The sequence below is a fragment of the Girardinichthys multiradiatus genome, chromosome 18 (assembly GCF_021462225.1).
Source record: "Girardinichthys multiradiatus isolate DD_20200921_A chromosome 18, DD_fGirMul_XY1, whole genome shotgun sequence".
Classification (NCBI taxonomy): Eukaryota; Metazoa; Chordata; class Actinopteri; order Cyprinodontiformes; family Goodeidae; genus Girardinichthys; species Girardinichthys multiradiatus.
In genome coordinates, this window is record NC_061810.1 from 10,408,292 (window position 1) to 10,429,423 (window position 21,132).

General features: G+C 39.2%; 2 protein-coding genes across 2 annotated transcripts; one reads left to right on the top strand and one right to left on the bottom strand.

Moving 5' to 3' along the window:
* The first annotated feature begins 6,459 nt into the window (after positions 1-6,459).
* xaf1 (XIAP associated factor 1) lies at positions 6,460-15,260 on the top strand. The gene is made up of 7 exons (XM_047390804.1): positions 6,460-6,596; positions 10,860-10,995; positions 11,117-11,173; positions 11,691-11,913; positions 12,002-12,069; positions 13,924-14,175; positions 14,266-15,260. Exons 1-7 carry the CDS (start codon positions 6,559-6,561, stop codon positions 14,308-14,310), a joined length of 819 nt encoding a protein of 272 aa, XP_047246760.1. The 5' UTR covers positions 6,460-6,558; the 3' UTR covers positions 14,311-15,260.
* Positions 15,261-16,165: 905 nt separating this feature from the next.
* On the bottom strand, positions 16,166-20,331 carry tekt1 (tektin 1). Its single transcript, XM_047390803.1, has 8 exons — positions 20,180-20,331; positions 18,935-19,109; positions 18,663-18,828; positions 18,378-18,506; positions 18,122-18,268; positions 17,372-17,597; positions 16,572-16,768; positions 16,166-16,418 (listed from the first exon to the last, which is right to left on the bottom strand). The coding sequence occupies exons 2-8, from the start codon at positions 19,098-19,100 to the stop codon at positions 16,259-16,261; spliced, it is 1,191 nt and encodes a 396-aa protein (XP_047246759.1). The 5' UTR covers positions 19,101-19,109; positions 20,180-20,331; the 3' UTR covers positions 16,166-16,258.
* Between the last annotated feature and the right edge of the window lie 801 nt (positions 20,332-21,132).

Genomic DNA, 21,132 nt, shown 5'->3' on the forward strand with positions numbered 1-21,132 from the left:
TCTGTGCCACTGTGTTTTCAGTTGTGTCCTCACAAGCTTGGAGTGAAACCCGGTGACTCTTGGCGTAACATGATCGGGCTCTCCCACTCTGCCTCTGGATTGTTAATGTCATGCAAAACTCAGCAGAAATCCAGCGCAAGCTGTGCAAACTAGAAGGTTGTTTTATTTAACATACAGAGACTTGCACAAGTTTTAATATCACATGAACCTATTTACATTTTGTGACATTACGACAACAAACTTCAGTGCATTTTAATTTGGATTTTATTTGCTAGACCAACACCAAGTAGTTCAGAGTTTTGAGGTGGAGATTGGTGCGCATAAAACTATGGAAGCAAATCGTTACCATATTTCAAATGAAAAAGCATTTCCAGAAATGCTTTTTCATTTTAAGAATGTGGCTGCATTATTTGACCCATAAATAAAATTAGTAATCAATCATCCTATTTGCTTTTTCTTATTCATGACTGCACATTTTATGCCATAATCAAAAAGAAAACAAAGCAGACATTGTTTTTTCGTTTTTGTGGTCTGCCCGCAAAGTACTGCCCAGAACGCATTCCGAGCGGCGGGCGCAGAAGAGTGACGTCAGCAGCCGCTCTTCCTCAGCTCCCTGCTGACCGAGCTACCCATCTTGTTCGGTAGGGGGCGCTGTGCACGTCTGCAGTGCATTACATTGCAAACGTGCCGAGAAATTGATTAAATTGCAGCAGGCCGAGCTCAATTTGTGGCAGTGGCAGGAAGAACTGGTAGTTCCGGTGGCAGGCTGTGGCATCCTCATGGCAGCCTCATGGCCTGGGACATCCAGCGTGTTTTTAAGCATTTATTTATAATTTTCTGTGAGTGACAATTCAGAATAGCCGCTCATGCTCTATAATAAACCGGCTGTTTGTGCAATAAATCTTCGTCATCCTTTCAACACGTCACACATACACATAGTGCTATTTATTTTCCATGTCAAATAAATACAATCACCTTATGTTATGGTTCTAAAGCTGTTTATTAAATAATAATCAATAATGAAATCATTATGTAAAGGTAACAGGCTATAACAATAATGACAACCCATTTGCCGATAATCAGCATCAGCTTCCACAAAAACAGCGGCAACCGCATTGGCAAGCTTTTATGGCCGGTCTGGCACCTTCTGGCATCCTCGCGGAATCCCGTGCCATCTTGCGGCAGACTGTGGCAGTTCCGGTGGCAGCTTCGGTGGCAGGCTGTAGCGGACCTACCAGTTCTTCCTGCCACTGCCACAAATTGAGCTCGGCCTGCTGCAATTCAATCAGTTTCTCGGCACGTTTGCAATGTAATGCAATGCAGACGTGCACAGCGCCCCCTACCGAACATGCTGGGTAGCTCGGTCAGCAGGGAGCTGAGGAAGAGCGGCTGCTGACGTCACTCTTCTGCGCCCGCCGCTCGGAATGCTTTTTGGTTTTCGAGTTCTGGGCAGTACTTTGCGGGCAGACCACGAAAACGAAACAGCAATTTCTGCTTTGTTTTCTTTTTGATTATGGCATAAAATGTGCAGTCATGAAGAAGAAAATGCAAATAGGATGATTGATTACTAATTTTATTTATGGGTCAAATAATGCAGCCACATTTTCAAATTTTACATTTCAAATTGAATTTTGGTATCTATTTGCTGGGGTACATTTTGAAAAATAAATCTCAAATGTCTTTTTCTTTTTCATTTTAATTAAGTGAAAGAATGAGCAGTCTTGAAGAAGAAAATTAAAATGCAAATAGGATTATTGATTACTAATTTCATTTATGAGTCAAACAATGCAGCCACATTCTTAAAATGAAAAAGCATTTCTGAAAATGCTTTTTCATTTGAAATATGGTAACGATTTGTTTCCATATAAAACAGGGCTGCATTTTTAGTCAGCTAAAGATGAAGAACTCCATATGAAACACATTACGCAAAACAATAAAAGACAACCCAAAATAATCCAAATACCAAAATAAGTGAGAAGAAAACCACAACGATCCACAGATATGGCATGGGTCATCTCACAGAGCACTGATAAATTCTTTATCTAACAATGAAAAGAGTATGGTACACTGCAAACCTAAACCCACAGACTTGCAAAATCATCAATCAGGTAAGCATAAGGCCCATGGTAACTCTGGAGGAGCTGCAAAGACCCACAGCTCATGTGGGAAAATCTGTTGATAGGACAAATATTAATCACGCACACCACAAACCCAACCTTAAAGGAAGAGTGGTAAGATTACTAAAACTAATGCTGCACATAGCCACAAATATGCTCTTCTGGATTAAACCCGTTTTGGTGAAGTAAAATTATTAATGTATTCTATAAACACAACCAATTAGAAGTAACTTAATAAAGATGTGCTTACTGTCCCCCTCTGTTAAACCTATGCTTTTCAGGAGTATTTTAACTAAACCAAGAGAGAGTCAAACAAGGGGATCCACTTACTGTTTTGATTCGGTTTCAAAGAGTAAAAAACAGACACATTCTGTTAGTCAAATGTATTCATTGACTGATAATTAACACATTTTCAGATTTGCCGTTCTGCAACATTTAAGAGTGTGAGCACAAAGATAACACATTACACCATCTGAAATTGTATAACCTAAATTTAAGTTTTAAGATTTTTACAATAACGTCTGCATAACAAAACCAAACAAAACCTGTGGTTAAAAAGCCTTTGGCCTACCAATATCTACTGATGTGTGAACTGCATCAGAAAGAAGCAGCTCAGTCAGCACTATGGATTTTTTTATAAATTGTGTAGAGCCATGCATATTTCCACTGATATATACACCTCTCAGCAGATGATTCCCTATAAATGAGAGACCCAGTAGCGAAGATTAGATTTGTAGAACGGTGCTAGAAATCAGAATTTTCAGCAAAAATCACTGTTTTCTCTTTACTGAAATATAAAAACAGTTCTGTTTCTTTATGCTTGTGTTAAAATGGAAAAATTACGGATTTCTGTTTATACTCCATGTTATGATTTGGGGTTGTTTGGTTTTTGGTTACTGTTTTTTTCTTATGTTTTTCAGTTCGTTCTTTTGTTATTATTCTTCTTAGATTTTGAATCATGCTTCTGTTATTTTCCTGGTCATGCTTTAGTTTTGTCATCTTGTTCATGTTTTGTCAAGTTTTGTTTTGTTTGTATATTCGAGTCTCTGTTTTTGCCGCAGCCACGTTTTGTTCTGTCTGTCATTTAAGTTTATTCTGTTCACCTGCTTCAAGTTAATCTGTCTCCTTGCTCCACCTGGTTTTCACTCCATATATACACACCTGTTCAGTTAGTCATCGCAGAAACATCTGTCATGCTCATGTCTTGTTTTCTAACCAAGTCTTGTTTTTTGATCATGACATGCCTGTCTTGCCTGCCCGTTTGTTTTGTTCCTGCCTCCTGTAGTGAGTGAGTGTTTTGTTATTAAATCTTTTGCACTTACCGTCATGCTGCCTTCTGGTCTGCATTCTGGGGTCCTATATCTCACAAACCATAACACTCTAATCCTATAGGAATCATGCAGATCTTCTGGTAGGTAGTAGAAATTGAGATTTAGGGAGATGGTAGACCTAGAAGGAAAACATTTTGATTTTAAATATTCCTATTTCACCTTTAAAAATAAGTATCTAGTATTAGAAATTACCTTAAACCCCCAGAAGCAGTAAAAGCATGTCCCCCTTTCAGAGGGGCACCTGGAAACCTGAAACTTATTTTCCTGTAAAATAACAGGGGTTAAATGCCTCTTGTGAACAAGCTTAAACCGGGCCCCCTTATTCTGTTTCAAATGAAGGTGGCTTGGATCAGGACTATCAGTCATCTTTAACATTGCGTACACAAATCCTAAATCCTCCTCCCGTTTATAAATAATATTTAGAAGCACATAAGTCAGAGGCCATTAATGAATAAAAAGCAGATATAAAATATGTTTTTGTCTTTAGCATAAATTTCTCTTCATCACTATAAGCACCAATGAAGGGAAAGACTGACCTGTGATACCAGCTGGCCTTTTATGAGCGGCTCAATTTGACTGCATGGTTTTATAATCAGAACTGAACCTGAGCCTGACTCTATGACTGGATTCTATTTGAATGAAATGGATTGATTTCAACATAATTTTTAGAGAACTGGATTATTTATAATTGGATGTCACTATGGCTATGCCTTAAGTCACATTTCTTATAAATTGGTGCTATATAATTACACTTAACTCAACATTGTGTGCCACTATAACTCAGTAATAAATGATTAGATTTCATTAGATTTTCTGCAGCGCATCTGAAACGAGAGAAATGACCCAAAAAAAAAAAAACGAATTTACTGCAACCATTTTATTTGAGAAACCTGCTGCTATAAAATGTTAATTCAGTCATCTCTCCCACTGTTTGATGATGATTCTTTTTGTCAAAGAGAAACCAAAAGGAACATGCAACGACAAACACAAAATCTCAGAAAGAAACCGTGAGCATGGAGGCAAAATGACTTTTCTTTTTTAATTTTTACATGTAGAAATATATTCAGCTCAGGTTTTACTCTGGACTGAAACAAAGTTGATTACTGAAACAGTTTTAGTTGTGTTAAAACGTTTTTATGAAGAGCTGTTTTAATAAGTAGCCAAACCTCTGCTAAAACTGAAGATCTGGCTGATTCCTTACAAAATCCTCTGCGCTAATGCTAAATCCTTCAACACTTGAAAAATATGTTAGTTATAAGTAATGGAAGCAAATGCGTCCCAATATTCAAATTATAATGTATTAATAAAATGCTTTTTGTTTTTCAAAATGAAGCTGCATTTTTGCTTCTAAAAATAAGCTTTATAAAAGAGGACAATTTTAGCCTAGTCTTAAAAGTAGACAGGGTGTCTGCCTCACGGACTAAAACTGGGAGCTGGTTCCACAGGAGAGGAGCCTGATAACTGCCTCCCATTCTACTTCTAGAGACTTTAGGAACCACCAGTAAAGCTGCAGTCTGAGAACGAAGTGCTCTGTTTGGAATATATGGAACAATCAGATCTCTGATGTATGATGGAGCTAGATCATTAAGTGTCATGGTATGACATCCTTGGACTTGGTTTGTGTTTTTGTGTTAACTGTGCTTAGGTCTATGTTTTCCTTTATTGTTAATTAGTTCCACCTGTCCCTTATGCCTCCATGCCTCCTTGCCACACCTGTTCTTAGTTCCTGTGATTACCTGCCTTTGTTTTCTCCTTGTATATTAGTTGGTCTGTGTTCTTTGTTTACCGCTGGTTCCTCCGTCACACCCTGGTTTAGTCTTGTGTTTTTCTACGTGCCTGCAGCAGTGAACTCTCATGTGAGTTTTTGTCTGGACTCTTGTGATACCTGAAGTGACTTTTTGCTTCACCTGGAAATCGCTTAATAAACCTCTTAACTAATTTAATCATGCGGCTCCCAAGCTCTTGTATGCGTATTGGTCCGATCCAAACCCAGAACGTGACATTAAGGGCTTTATATGTGAGAAGGAGACTTTTAAATTCTATTCTGGATTTAACAGGGAGCCAATGAAGGGAAGCTAAAATAGGAGAAATATGATCTCTCTTTTTAATTTTCATCAGAATTCTTGCTGGAGCATTTTTAATCAGCTGAAGGCTTTTAATTGCATTTTGTGGACATCCTGATAGTAAAGAATTAAAATAGTCCAGCCTTGAAGAAACAAATGCATGGACTAGTTTTTTAGCGTCACTCCTGGATAGGATATTTCTAATTTTGACAATGTTCCGGAGATGAAAGAAGGAAATCCTCCGGTCCAAAGACGACAACTTCTGTCTTGTCTGAATTTAGAAGCAGAAAAGTCATCCAAGTTTTTATGTCTTCAAGACATGCTTGTAACTGGTTGGGTTCATCAGGATTTATGGATAAGTAAAGCTGAGTATCATCAGCATAACAGTGAAAATGTATCCTATGCTGCCTGATAATTTGACCTATTGGAGGCATATATATAGTAAAGAGAATTGGCCCAAGTACTGAACCTTGTGGTACTCCACAATTAACCCTGGAGTTTAAAGATGATTTATCATTTACATGAACAAACTGGAATCTGTCAGACAAATAAGATTTAAACCAGCCTAGCTGATTTATTTAAAATTTTAATTATGAGTAAAAAAATGCAGCTTCATTTAGAAAAAGAAAAAGCATTTTATTAATCCATTTTAATTTGAATATTCGGACACATTTGATTTCATAAGAAGAGTGAATTTTGCTTTTTTTACAGTGGTGATGTGTACAATTAAAACCCAGTTCGTATGGGTTCTGAAAGGCAACTGTGAGTCAGTAAGTCTGAGCTTCTTCCTTCCAACCTGATGAACCTGGAAGCCGCCGCTTTATTTGACATTTTGGTGTTTGAATGTTATAATGTGTGAGTGAATCCAGAATCCACTGCAGCCATTTACAATCACCACTCACATGCCGTCAGCGCCCCCCTGTGGTAGGTCTGATTAACTGCCGCCTGTGGATGATTTCACTTTCTATTTCGGGGAAAAGTGACGGATTTTAGAGTTGACATTTCACGGTATTCTTTCCCACTCTGACCAACAATCAGCAGCTGGCGATGGAAAACAAGGAACCAACTCGAACCTGTGGAGCATGGTAAGAACTGACGCCGAACTACATTAAACGTTAAGTGGTTTAATTTTAGTTTCATTACTAATGGGCCAACATAAATAGCCTAAATGGATGTATGGATGTTTGAGGGATGGGTTAGAGTGAAGAAACAAATTGTTAACAGTTTAATCTGATCTTAGTCCAATATGGAGTTACTAAATGTTTCAAAGCCATTTTAGGAGCTTTTAGGAGCTTGTCTAAAAGGATCAGAGACAGAGGTTTTATTTCAGTGTGGCCTAAGTGGCCTAAGTCTTGACATCTTTGGAGAAGGTGGGTAAGTTCTCTGTAGTTCGGTGGACCAGCTGGGCCAACAAAACAAAGATCTTACTTTCATGTTTTAGATCGTTTCTGCTCCTTCTGATCAATGGTAGTCATGTTGTCAGGACGCTGTTGAAGGGTGTGCCACACCTGACTCAGCCTTTCTAGACTTTAAAACAATAATCCAGTGGAGTTTTCAACCCCACAATAAAAACTTCCTGGTAAAAAAAAAAACATAAAATCTTTACCAGGTTCTAAAAGTATTTCAAGTTAACCACAGGTGCACAAAAACACAACAGATTCCACCATGTCATAATTTATTCATGTCTTCAATAGGATTTAGAAGCCAGGTGTTGCTGGTCAAATGTACGTTATCAGCGGATGGGAGCCCCTTTGTAAAAGCTGAGTGTGTTAGCACAACGTAAAGGAAGAAAGACATCAACATGAGAAGCAGGAGACGATTGTTGCTGGCCATCAATCCACAAAGGGTTATAAGGCCATTTAAAACAGCTTGTCTGGAAGGTCCACCAGGAGAAAGTCTCTTCTCTCCAAAATATTTGCCAGCACGACTCTCACAAAGTTGCATCCAGACTTCTGGAACGAACTTCCAAGCTCATGCCAACTGCCAAGCACTGTAGTGGAGGGAGGGGAAAGGGTGGGCCTGTTTAGCAGCCACAGGAACTTCAAGCCATTAAACAACCATGAATTAATTAAGCAGCCAGTGAATGGCCAGTTTCCCTCTTGATTGGCTCTGATCCGTGATCTGCAGGTTAAATACAGGAAAAGTGAGGCAAAAAAAAGTACGCGGACCATTTTTGGTCTATTAACTTATCAAAATAACAGCAGACACATTTTTAAGTAGATGAGTGTTAGGGACATTTGCTTCGATGTGTAGATGGGAATTTTGTTGTATTTTTTTTTCTTTTATCATTTTTGTGTTTGATTTAAAACTACTAGCTCTGTCAAAGAACCTGCAGCACATTTTCCTCCTTTTTGTGTCACAGTCCTGTGGAAAAAATCTGAATCAGTCAAAACTTGAATTGGCAGATCTGACCTCAAAGAAAAACAGAAATCGGTGGTATCGGCCAAGAAAAACCTGAACAGTGCATCTCTACGTCTCTGTCCACCAAAGTATTCTATTGTCCAACTGAGGCCATCTGTCTGACAACGAAAGCTTGGTCCAAAGTGGTTGCTGCAAAGCAATGCTGCAAAATTTGTCCACAACAAAATTAGACTGATAGAGCCTAACAGAAAGGACTGATTCCTGAGGTGGACCCACAGCACTTTTCTATTGTGGCTTGATCTATGCTTGATAAATAAATAATAACAGCGTGGAATTAGACTTGTGTTTGTGTACAATTGGGGTTAAATGTCAGAACCTTTTTTTAAATTCTGATAAGTTCGACAGGCCAAACATTTGGAAGCAACTTCAGGTTTCTATTAAAGAGGACATTTCATGCTTTTAAATCCTTCCTTTTCACCCTTAAATCATTCAGTTGTGGTCTATATAAAGTGGAACCACAATGCTTTGGTCTGAACTCCTTGTTCTTGTAGCTCCACAGGCCCTTTTACCTGTTCTGAGGTCTCTTTAAATCCTCCTGAGGCGCTTCACATCCCACCCGCCTCTAGGTCAAAGAGCGCTGACCTTTAACCCGTTTGGCCATTTTTGTAGTTTGATAACAATTTATAACAATTATGCTGCAGAAAAAGGACAAAAATGGCAAAAACAATACAAAACCGTTTATGTAATAATATTTAAATCACGCAGTACGGTTCTGTCCTCAAGGAGCTAAAAACAGCACACAGCGCTAACATAAGCAGAAGGGACGATGCTACTGCTATCAGAACAATGGCTAGGACATCATATCAACAAACGATAAATTCATGTCTAGAATAAAGTTTGTTGTCATTTTAGCATTATTTACAGCTTACCGGTTTGTTTTGTCTGTCGTTTCCATAGACAGAAGGGACTGACCCCTTAATCAGGTGAAGTCTTTCAGCAAATCCTTGATTCTGGTGGAGGTTGTTGAAGAACTCGTCCTTGAAGTGGGGGAATAGGAATTCCCCTACTGATGTGGGTAGATTTCTATGAAAAATAAATATGTAACCAGGCGCTTCAAAAAGGTTCTGATGCTGGGGGACGCTGCAATAAATTGTGTGGGTTAATACACCCAACAACTGAACCAAACATATCCTCATGTCGGCATACTGGAACGTGGACTACAAAATCGCAGCGAGAAATAAATATGGCGGATACGCAAAATTGATCAGCCAGACGCCCATGACCTTGTTTAGCTGTTCCGCAGCAAATACTGTGACGTAAAAGTTGGAAAAACGTAACAGATGATAGAGAAAAACCCAACCCCAGATTTTTTACAGTGCTGTGAATTTCCTTTTATTAAACTTATTATCCGATCAATATATAACCTGGGTAAACCAACATGGTGCAAAAGTAAAGTCCCCTTAATCCCAATAACCGGTTTTGCCGCCCTTGGCAACAACAACTCCCATCAAGCTATTGTGATGACTCCCAATAAGTCTTATATTTTGCCCCCTCTTATTTGCTAAATTGTTTTATTTCAGGCATCTAGAGGTGGACTTGCTGGTGTGCTGTTGATTATTTATGTCCTGCTGAATAACCAAAGTGTGCTTAAGGTCACAAACTGTTGGTCAGATCTTCTCTGTCAGAATTTTCTGATGGAGAGCTGAATTCATGGTTCCATAAATCAGAGCAAGTCATCCTAGTCCTGAAGCAGCAAAGCAGCTACAGACCATCATACTACCACCACCACGTTTGACTATCGACATAAAGTTGTTTTTCTAAAATTTTGTCTTAGAACTTTCCCGGTAATTCAAAAAAGTTCCACTTTTTTCTTGTCAGTCCAGAGCAAATGTTCCCAAAAGTCTTGAGAGCGTCCAGATGTTTTTATGGGAAATGCCAGATCAACCTTTGTGTTCCTTTTGGTCAGCAAAGGGTTTGGCATTGGAACTCTCCCATGGATGCAAATTACACCCAGTCTCTTTCTTATTGTTAAATCATGAACTCTGATCTTAACGGGGACATCTGAGGGCACCAAGGCCTTAGATGTTGTTGTTGGGTTCTTTTGTGACCTCCTAGGTGTGCTCTTGGAGGAACTTTGGTTTGCGACGCCTGGGAAGGTATATCATTACTTCATGTTTTCTCCATGTGTAGATGACGGCTCTCACTGTGGATCGCTGGAATCCAAAAGACCTTTCTTTTCTTTAAATAAGGGCATCATCTGTTGCTTTTTAAGATTTTTCAGCCTACTTCATCTTGTCATACAGGTTCTGTTTAAAAGATTTCTTTATTCTGCACTTTCAGCAGTAATTTGCCCTGGACATTAATTCATGTTTTAACAACTGGGGTAATAACTTTTTCACATAAGGCCAGAATGCTTTTGAATATTTTCCTTAATATAAATGAAATTTAAAAACAGATTTTTGTATTTACTCAGGTTATCTTGGTCTGATGTTAATGTTTTTAATGATCTGAAACATTAAAGAGAGAAAAAAGCAAAACCAAAAGTAAGCTGTAAGGGGAAGACACCTTTGGTCAGTACTGTATGTGGTGCTGTTGTTAAAACCAGAGTAGTTCACACTGAAGAAAGAAAAGTCTAAGCTAGAAAAGACCAAGTACTTATAATTATAGTAAAACATTCTTCTGATAAGGGAAACCTTAAATACTCTTGTTTAGTTGTTGCAGATTATGACAATGAAACTATGATATAAAAGCAAAGAATTAAACTGGTCGGTGAAACTTTGTTTTTACCATGGTTGTATGTCTCTGCTGCTCTTTAATTTGGTGCATTTTTTTAATAAAATGTTTTATTATGATTTTTCTTATGGTCCATTATGTTTGTCAGAATGAAAGCTTTTAGAGAAAGATTAGAGTTAGGCTTACATAATTGGACCAATCACCCAACCCAATAACTAAAAGCTACTCCTGAACCTGTGTCTTTTCTCTTTCAGCCACAAGGAGGTGGCAGAGGTCAACTTCGCCCTCCATGAGACTCACTGCAAGCGATTTTTAAGCCTTTGTCGGGACTGTGGAGAAACTGTCCCCAGTGATCAGCTGAGCCAACACAGAGAGGAGCAGCACACCCAGGTGATCCTCCACGCACAAACCACGTCACATTTCTTCAACATGTCAGAGAACATTAGTTGGATTTTTCTCTGCAGACTGAGCCTTATTCAGTTATTTCTTATTTAACTATGATTCTCTGAAGGTAAAATGCTCCAAGTGCAACAAGAAGATGGAGCGTTGTCACCTCGTGGATCATGAGGTGAGTTCTTCTGAACTTCTAACTAGGTTCAGTACATCTCACATCTCAACCTTGAGATTTTCACAAGCAAAATCCATAAAAATCTTTGAGGAGGAATGATGGGCACAAATTTAACAATAAAGGAAGCTTCTGGAAAGTTCTACCCTTAATTTACAAAACATTTGACAGGCATTGCTTCAAAGCCTGGTCAGTGACTGGAATTTAACCAGTTGGCAGATCTCAATCAGTTCTGCCAAGGACAACGGTCAATGATCAGTATGGCCGAAGCTTTTTGATGGGTTCATAAAGTTGCAATTGAGGTATTATTTGTTTGAAAAAAGATATTTAGTTAATATCAGAAATAGTGGAATGTATATGAGCTGTATGTATACTTTTGACTATATCTGGAAAGTATGTGAGGAACTTGGAGCCAGTGAGGGTGTAGCTTATTAGGGACGGAAAGTTATGAAGATCTGCTGTTAGAGCTGCAAAAATCGCTATGTTTTGCAGTCGTTATCAGTGCGTGCATTCTCTCCAGGCTGAGGAGTGTCCCGAGCGTCTGCAGATGTGTCAGTTCTGTGAGCTGGAGGTGGCGTGGAAGCAGCTGCAGGAGCACTCTGTGGTCTGTGGGAGTCGAACAGAGCTCTGCAGGGACTGCGGTCGCTACATCAAACTGAGTGACCAGCCAGCGCACAGTTCAACCTGCTCAGCCGCCGATGTGGAGGACACGCCTCAAGCTGCCAGCAGTGCACCACACACAAGTAACCGAAATCCCAAATTCAGCCCTGAGCTCAATTAATGTCCACAATATATTTCTCTGCTGTTTAACACAACCTTTGCTTTTCTCAGCTAAGAACATGGTGAGCTGTAGAAGCTGTAGGAGGACATTTCTGGCAGAAGAGATAAACCAGCATGAGGTATATTTAACGTCTTCCCTGACATGTTCTTTAAAACTTGTGAAACTGAATTGATTGGGCCATACCAGTATTTGAGTATTTTCATATTTTGTCATATAAAGCCATAAACTTCAAGGTGTTTTATTGGGAGTTGATGTGATAAACCAACTTAAGGTAGTGTGTAGTTGTGAAGTAGAAGGAAAAGGATGCAATATTTAACATTATTTTTAACAAGTAAAAATCTGAAAAGTGCGGTGGGCGTTAATATTCAGCCCCTTGAGTCAATATTTTGTAAAACCATGCAGATCTACAGACTGATGATCAGCTCTGAGCAGCTTCCCTGTCCCCTGCTGAAGAAAAGCACCCCCACAGCATGCTACTGCCACCACGTTTCACCCTGGGGATGGTGTAGTGTTCATTTCCCCCCCACACATCACATTTTACATGTTGGCCAAAATGTTTAATTTTGATCGCATCTGACCAGAGAACCTTCAGCATGTTTGCTGGGTTTCCTACTTGGCTTATGGCAACCTGCAAACAGGACTTCTTAAGACTTTCTATTAACAATGGCTTTCTTCCTCCCACATCCAACGGGACAGATTTGTTGAGTGCATGACTAATAGTTGTCCTGGCAACAGATTGTCCTACCTGAGCTATGATTCTGTACAGCTCCTCCAAAGTTGCCATGGATGCCTTGGCTGCTTCTCTAATTAAGGCTGTTCTTGCCCGGCCTGTCAGTTTATGTAGAGGGTCATGTATTGGTAGGTTAAAAGTACTGCTATACTCTTGCTATGAAAATGGATTAAATAGAGCTCAGCGAGATTTTTTCGAACTTGGGATATTGTTTTATAACCGAATCCTCTTTTTAACCTCTCCCAGACCTATCTGCTGCCTTCTGGTTTTCTCATCTAACTTTAGATGTTTACAGAATAGTTAAAGTTGCTTTTGCTGGCAACAGTGAGTCCATCAAAAAATTGGACCTAATAGATTAAGAAAATGATGTAATCAATGTCCATGTACATATAAAAGTAGGCAGACAAATACTTGCAATATAGTGTATGTGCACACGACACCTTTCAGATTATTATACATTATAGAAATCTGGGACAAATAGGCTTAAAGGTTTATGTGCACAGACTCGTCATCCAATCTGACTGAGCTTGAGCTATTTAAGGGGGAACATTTTCAGTCTGTAGATGTTTGAAGCTACTAGAGACACACCCCAAATGACTTGTAGCTATTACTGCAGCGAAAACTGCAGTGTTTAATTTTTTTTCCATTGTAAAATAATGCCTCTGTCTATTGTATGAAATTCCAATAAAAAAGCATAGACATTTGTGGTTGTAATGGGACAAAATGTGAAAAAGTTCGGTGTGTATGAATACTTTTGCAAAGCACCGTAAGTACTTATCGATCTAAAAACAGGTCTGTGTTTAAAGTTTATCCCATCCCATCCAATGTGTCTTCTCATCACCAAGTTTTAGACTTTTTAGATACAGTCATATTCAGATTAGCATATGCCTTCTGATAAGGCTTGCTTGTCAGATTAACCTTTTGAAAATAGCAAACGTTTTAAGCAGGTAATAAACATACTTACTACATTTCTGTATTAAAAATGTCTTTTTATTGGTCTGATGTAATATTCTAATCTTAAATGTCATGTTTTACTAACTATAAGCAGAAAATCAACATATTTACCAGAAATCTGTCTTAATTTATCTATATAATCTATATATATATATTTCACTTAGTAATCCGAGTTACTGAAATCAATGAACTTCCTAACAATATTCTGCATCATCACAATAATAATTAGGATTTAGATCTATTGTCAGAAATTCACTTTGACACATCTCTGTATTTGACATCCTTTAGCACGATCAGCTGGAGTATTATCAAACATCTCAGTTGGCTTATGAAGAAGCTAAGCCGAAGGAAGAAATGTTGGAGGATGAAGATGACTTCTACAAGCCACAGAGTCAAAATCAGCTGGTCAGTGCTTATAAGGCCACTTCCCTGTCATACGCAGGGAGACGGGCTCCATGGATCAGTGAAGACAAAGATCAGATCAGCACCTGCCCACATTGTCATCTGGCCCTGCCCCTCCCAACATTGAAATGGCATGAGGTAAAATGCCTGAATCATACACACACTTTTTAAGGACTATGTTGAATATTTCCTTTGATAACAAGGTTTTTCTTCCTTTTTGTGTTGTAGGCAAAGTGCCGAATCCATATAGTCCTGAAAGACAGAGAGGGTTAAACACAGAGAGAATTCCTTTGAATGGATCTGCTTGCTGGGAGCGTAATGATCAACACGAAGACCCTTAGGCTGCTTTAATGTCACTTAATACAGCTTATTTCTTAGAATGTGTGTTTACATTTGGTTTTGTTTTATTGTCCTTTTCATGTTTCGTGGAATTAACTCTTAATGCTTACATAAATGGAACATTCAAACGGAAAATGAAACAGTGGAGGGGCCTTTGTACATTTGCTACTGAAATTCTTTAGGTTTTTAAGTTTGTCTATTTCAGCTTAAGGTGCATCAAAACGTACAAAACATGTCGACTCTGCATGGAAGATACAGACGTCTTGTTGTAGAGCTGAATGACCATCTGGTTAGAAACAGACAGCTGAACTGGGCGAGGACACATGGAATGTGGTGTGCTTGGAGACGGAGGCTGGACAGCAGAGCCGTTAGCAGGGCGTGGCTCAGAGCTGAGTTTCATGGCACCACCACACCTTTCCTTTACATGCTAATGCTTGTCTCTTGGATGGAAGAATGCAATATTTACAATTCATTCACAGATTCACTGGCAATGAAGTGGTGGCTTTGCTGCAAATCCCTATGTCCTGCTGCTGTGATGCATATCTGGGCTAAAACATGAAATTGGAATAAAGCGGTGGGGACAGCTGGCCTTGATGTACTTGTACAACTGTTGGTTACCAAGGAAACTTGGGACTTTGGTGGAAAGAAACTCTAGACCAAACAGTCAGACAGCTAACATCTCCCTGCAGCTTGGTGTTAAAGAGATGTCACAGATTCAGCTCCTGCCCTGTTGAAACTCCTGACATCTGAAGGAAAGTGTTGATTCTTGGACTCTTTGTGTATATTAAACTGCAAATGAAATGATCACTTACTTAAATTCTGGTGTTCTATGTGTTAATGATATGCCATTTCATTAAAGATTGCCCTTTAAGAATTCAACAAATCACAGATGTCTGTCTGAACATGTTTGGAGCTAAGAACTACAATAGTTTTCATTGTCACATTTCCACGCTCGCTGCAGTTTCTGCTGTATTCTAGTTCTACCCTATTATAGGAGTACGTCCTTCCAAAGGGAATCATACTCCTTCGATTTTATTAAACAAACCAAAACAAAGTAGAGTATGATGGTGAAGTGGTAAGGAAATTGTGCATAGTTAATAACATTTATAAAAATTAAAATCTGAAAAGTGTGTTTTGCATTTGGGTTAAGCCACATTTACTCGGCTACCCATGAGTACAATCCAGTCTTGGAAAGTGCCTTCCAGGTCCACCTGTGTATAATTTGATCCCAGTATAAATCCATATGTTCTGTGACATTTCTAAAATAATATCTCACAGAGCACTGTTCAATCCATTATCTGAAAAGAGTACACCACAACTGTAAGTCTACCAGAACATGCCAGTCCACCTTAACTAACAGGTCGAGCAAGAAGAGAAATAACTCAACATATAGCCAGAGCTCAGATGGAATGGTTTAAATCAAAGCATATTAATATTTTAGAATGGTCCAGTCAAAGTTCAGACCTGTGAATCTGTGCCAGGATGTGTGAAGCTGGTTGTAACATACCCTAGACCCTGAGCTAAATGTTGTTAACTTCCATCAACTTGGAATGCAGAACAAAATGCATGCCACAATTTTTTTGTAAAATAATTTAAATACTATCCATCATTTCCCTTCCACTTCACATTCATCTCCTACTTTGTGTTGGTCTGTCACATAAAATATCAATAAAATACACAGAAGTTGAAGTTCAAGGGGCATAACTACATTAGCCAGAAATAAAAGTGTGGTTTTACATGAGGTCAGCTGTAAGTTTTTAAGGCTCGGAGAAAAAGAAATTGACTGATATTTTATATAACTGTATTTATTTTAAAATGCATACTTAACATGTATGAATGAATAAACAGCACATACACATGAAGCCCTCCAAGTGGTGATAGGTCAGAAGTTGGGTATGATGATTGGCTCCCTGTGCTGCATGCACACGACCTCATCAATGTAGAGAGAGCTGGCCTTGTTGTCGATGTTTTCCTTCAGCTCCAGCTGGCAGCGATCCAGCGCCCTCTGCTCCTCCTCAGACTGGGCCATTTCCTCATACAGTCTGACAGCACAGAGATAAAAAAAAAAAACGTTCCGATGATGGGCTCTAAACTGTAATTCCTCTAAACAGGAACTCTCAAAACATCCAACAAACCAGGAGTTTCAGGGAATATTCCAGTACATATGCTCTGTATTTTTTTTAAGCAGGCCTCACTTGCTGATGTGGGCGATGAGCTGCTGGACTTCAGCGAGGAGCTGGGCCTGTGCTGTGTCATGGCACTGCTCTTTGCCAGGCCTCTGTTGGCGCAGAGCCAGCCGGGACTGGGCCAGAGTCAGGAAATGTTCGTTCTCTCTGATGGCTTCTCGGAGATCCTCTCTGATCCTCTGCTGGTTGTTGATTTCAGACAAGATCTAGAGGGTACAGAGGCATTGCCCTGTGGTCAACCAGTCCTTTCAACCTACTGCTGATGGACGTTAATCTGTAAAGTCTAAACAATCTGAAATTAGGCAACAAATTTAAAGTAAGACATTTGGAGATTGTTGTGTGTGAGTCACTATTATTTGTTGATCTTTGTTCACTAATGTGCTCCAACAAACCTCTGAGGCCTTCATAACAGTTGGATTTATACTGAGATTAAATTACACATAATTAGACTCTATTTCCTAACTTCTGAAGTAGGCTACACTGGATTATAATCAGGGGTATATGAGAAAAGGGTGGCAGAATATACGCCCACCACACTTTTCAGATTATTTTTTAATTTGTAAAAAATCTTGAAAACTGAGTATCCTCTTATTTCCACTGCCCAATTATGCACTATAAAATACATGGAACTTGAGGTCGCTCTCTTCTTATTTTATAATAAATATATTTTTATTTAAAATTCCAATGCCTTTTGGAATGAGACTTCCTTTCGGGGGGAAACTGGAAATAAATCTGTCTTCTTTGTAACGTGTGTCATACTGAAGTAATTTCTGCCTTAAATAGAGAATAAACCATACACTGAGCCCCACCTTAGGCAGTTTCTCTTCCAGTTGGCCCTTGGTAGATTTGAGGTTCTGAATGTTGACCTGAAAGGCTTTTGTAGTAGCCTCCAACTGCCTCTGCATGTCCGCAGACATCTGCCCCAGCACAGACTCCACCAGGGCCCGCAGGGACAAAGAGTTTCTCTTCTGCTGCTCCGCCTTGGCTATGTTGAGGTCTGAGATGTTCTCCCACAGCTTTGGAGTGACTGCTGAGCTGGGAGAGGGGAAGAAAACCATAAACACAACTGAAAACATTTGTTTACTTTATAATCTTCTCCTAACATCTGGAGCTCTTAGTTATGTTTCTTCTTTGGAAAAAAGTACCAGTGAAGTCTAAAAAATACAAGCAGCTCTCAACAAACCATAATACATCACTTCAAAACTTTTTCCAAGTAAATTGTGAATTATATCCTCTTCTATTTGTCAACTGAAAAACAAAAAAAAAATCAGCTTGATGGAACAAAAGGAAAGCTGCAATAACCTGGATGCATACATTGTTGAATCACCCTTTAAGCCTGCCTTACTATGATTCTCCAAAACTATAAGAATGTGGGGACATCTCCTGTCCACAGGCTCTTAAGGTGACCTTACAGATGTTCTGCCTTAGGTCTACGTGGGCCCTGGGTGTTGTTCTGTGTCTGCCTGTCTTTGTGTTTCCCTGTGATCAACTGGTAACCTGCTATCATATAACAGCTATTCTAAAGCATTTCTGACAGCAGGAAGAAGCTGAGAGTTCACCTTCCTAGTCCAGTGAGGTTTGGCTTGGACATCTGAAGGTTATTGATGGAACGGATGGTCATCAAGGCACAGGAGTTATCGATGCTTTGAGCTTCAAATTTTTCCTTCAGATCCTGTTCTAAGTGGTACTTAGCAGACCTGTTCCGTCTGGAGAATAAAAAGAAGATCTGCATAGTTTTCTATTCCTGTTTATAAAATAGATACTTATTCAGTAATTTTTTTTAAGAAATACACAATATGCAGATATTAGTCTCACCGTATCTGCTCAAAGATCTGCTCTTGCACATTCTGAAGTAGAGATGCCACTTCTTCAAAGGTGTCCCACTCTTTCAGCAGCTCGGTGTTCACTTCATCATGCAGCCTGTCAGAAGGGGCCTGTTTCCTTCTGCAAACCGCATAGCAAAAAATATTCAATCAACAGAGAATCTGCTGGGAGTTTAAACTTAAAGTTACTGAAATGTTTAAGACACAAAAGAGGAAGGCAGGCCATTTGCTTCTTATTCCACAAGTTCCTCTCTTCTCCATCATTTGCTAGTTTCACCTTTCATCCAGACAGAGAATGGTGACTCTCAGGGCCTCTTTGTTCTTCTCCAGGGCCTTCATCACTCTGCTATTTAAGGCTAAGAGGACATCAATCTCTGGAACAATCTCCTCTAGCTTCAGCTCCAGCTCTTTCTTCAGAAACCGGATGTCTCTGACCCGCTGGTCTGAACATCAGAGAGAGACATTACAGCACACACCACCTCAGTAGAAGCAATAAACTCTTTTATCCTCCTTTTATTTAAAACATACCACCCCCACTCCCCAACGTACCAAGATACTTGCTGTCATCATTCTGCATGCGTCTGCATGCTTTCTCAGTCTCCAAAATGAGCCTCTTGCACTCTGCTCTGAAGAGCTCAGCACGGCTCAGTGCAACCTCAACATTGAGGAAATCAGGTCCTCCAAACTTCTGGAGTCTGTGGGCCAGGTCAGACATGGTTCTCCCCTGAGAATAAATGTGAGCAGATGGTAGGATATTAAATGAGCGAATCTCAGAACAGTTTCAGATTCGACGCAACCATTATTTATTAAACAAAACACAAATATCAAATCAGCACACCAAGAAAAGGACTGAACATGTGTTAGATGTTGGGAAGAGCTGCCAAGATACAGCTGAATGACTTCTGAGCAAAGTTCTTCAGACAAATGAGACCAAAGTGAAAATGCCGAGAGACAACCACAGCACAGATACTTCAAAGCGTCCAGCATGGTGGTGGAAGGTTGATGATTTGGGCATGTTTTGCAGCCACAGATTTGACCAAGTTAATCTGAAGTTAAAGGTGATGTAATCTGACTGGTGTTACGTCGATTCGTGTTTCCCCATCAGATACAGTTTCCCCAGCGTCTCCTTGCCGCTCACGCGGCAAAAAAGGCGCGTGCTTGTTGCAGGCTCGGAACCGTCGCGCTGTGCTCGCACCACAGGGGAACTACGGTAACCCTGAAAGCTCAAATATCGTGTTTCAGAGAAGTCGATCTACATTTGTTGAGCTAGTGTGTTGTTATTAGATAAACTAATATATCATCATTTTATAGATAGATAGATAGATAGATAGATAGATAGATAGATAGATAGATAGATAGATAGATAGATAGATAGATAGATAGATAGATAGATAGATAGATAGATAGATAGATAGATAGATAGATAGATAGATAGATAGATAGATAGATAGATAGATAGATAGATAGATAGATAGATGTAATTATAACGACACGTATTTATATGCACACACACAGACGTATATATATATATATATATAGAGAGAGAGAGAGAGAGAGACTACAGATATCTATACTGTTGTGATCCTATATGGTCCTATAAATGTACTATAAACCCCGTCAGATCCCCCCTGCATAAAACAGGGGAAACGGTATCTGACGTCCTATAAACTCCATCAGATACCGTTCCCCCTGTGTTAAACAGAGGGAACGGTATCTGACAGGGTGTGGAGATCCATCAGGATCTGCCATATTGTTCTAAGGTTTACGGAAAAATAAGCTACTGTAAAAATGTACCTTGTTTCGAACGGCTGAAACCAACAAAATGTGTCGGAACTTCCTCTAACCACAGGCAGCAAATAACTAAACAAATGGTTGCTATAGCAACTGGTGATGACGCCGGATAGTGTTGTCTCAGCGCGAGATTCCCCGTGGTGACGCGTTTGACCACCAGTTGCGCCTCCACGCAGCATTTTATGTCCATGTTCTAACTCCCTGGTGCATTCGAGGCAAGTGGTACACCACAGGATCAACACTAAGATAACTCCAAAACGATTAAGTAATTCATTTTTATCGTCAAAGGTCACCAAGGTCTTTTTCGACACTTCTTAAATAATATATGTGATAATTTTCAAATAATCTTAGATTTTTACTTTTCTGAAAGTGCTGCCTTCCATGGCAGCTAGGCTACTGGACAGTCAGTTGGACCTTTTTTTCAATAGAAAAAAAAATATTCAAAGCTGCTGCAGAAAAGTATTACAATAAAACCACGTGTGCTTTACTAGCTGTTGATCAAAACTGCTTGTATGGAATTTAATTATATTCAGATTTAAATATTAACTGAAACTGTAATATAACATACAAGTGGGCACTGATGTTATTCAGGAAGGAAAACGATTATATCGTTTTATGTTTGTTTTAATGTAGATAATCTAAAGTACGAGGAGTACTTAAATGCACCACGGAGTTATTGCCTGTCCGTAGAGGCCTTGCAACTGCTTTATTTTTTGGTACCAAAGGTTCATGATCACCCGCCAACTTTGAAACTGATACTTATAGTCAAGAAGGAGGCTAGAAACACTGAACGGGCAAAAACACGACAACATTTGCAAAAAAATTTTTACTGAACATTAATCAGATATTACTAATAACTAATTACATCATTACATAGATAACACAGATAATGTTATTCATTTGAATTAATTATATTATTATAAGATAGCCAAAGCCAACAGAAAAGAATAGCCCTG

What these genes read in the sequence shown, in the direction of transcription:
- tekt1 (XM_047390803.1), bottom strand. Translation starts at nt 19,100, where the DNA reads ATGTCTGACCTGGCCCACAGACTCCAGAAGTTTGGAGGACCTGATTTC. An exon ending in TGATGACAGCAAGTATCTTG is followed by an intron (nt 18,829 to 18,934) that starts GTACGTTGGGGA and finishes TCTGATGTTCAG; the next exon opens with ACCAGCGGGTCAGAGACATC. An exon ending in CTCATCGCCCACATCAGCAA is followed by an intron (nt 16,419 to 16,571) that starts GTGAGGCCTGCT and finishes CTGTGCTGTCAG; the next exon opens with ACTGTATGAGGAAATGGCCC.
- xaf1 (XM_047390804.1), top strand. Translation starts at nt 6,559, where the DNA reads ATGGAAAACAAGGAACCAACTCGAACCTGTGGAGCATG. An exon ending in GTCACCTCGTGGATCATGAG is followed by an intron (nt 11,174 to 11,690) that starts GTGAGTTCTTCT and finishes CATTCTCTCCAG; the next exon opens with GCTGAGGAGTGTCCCGAGCG. An exon ending in CAGCAGTGCACCACACACAA is followed by an intron (nt 11,914 to 12,001) that starts GTAACCGAAATC and finishes TGCTTTTCTCAG; the next exon opens with CTAAGAACATGGTGAGCTGT.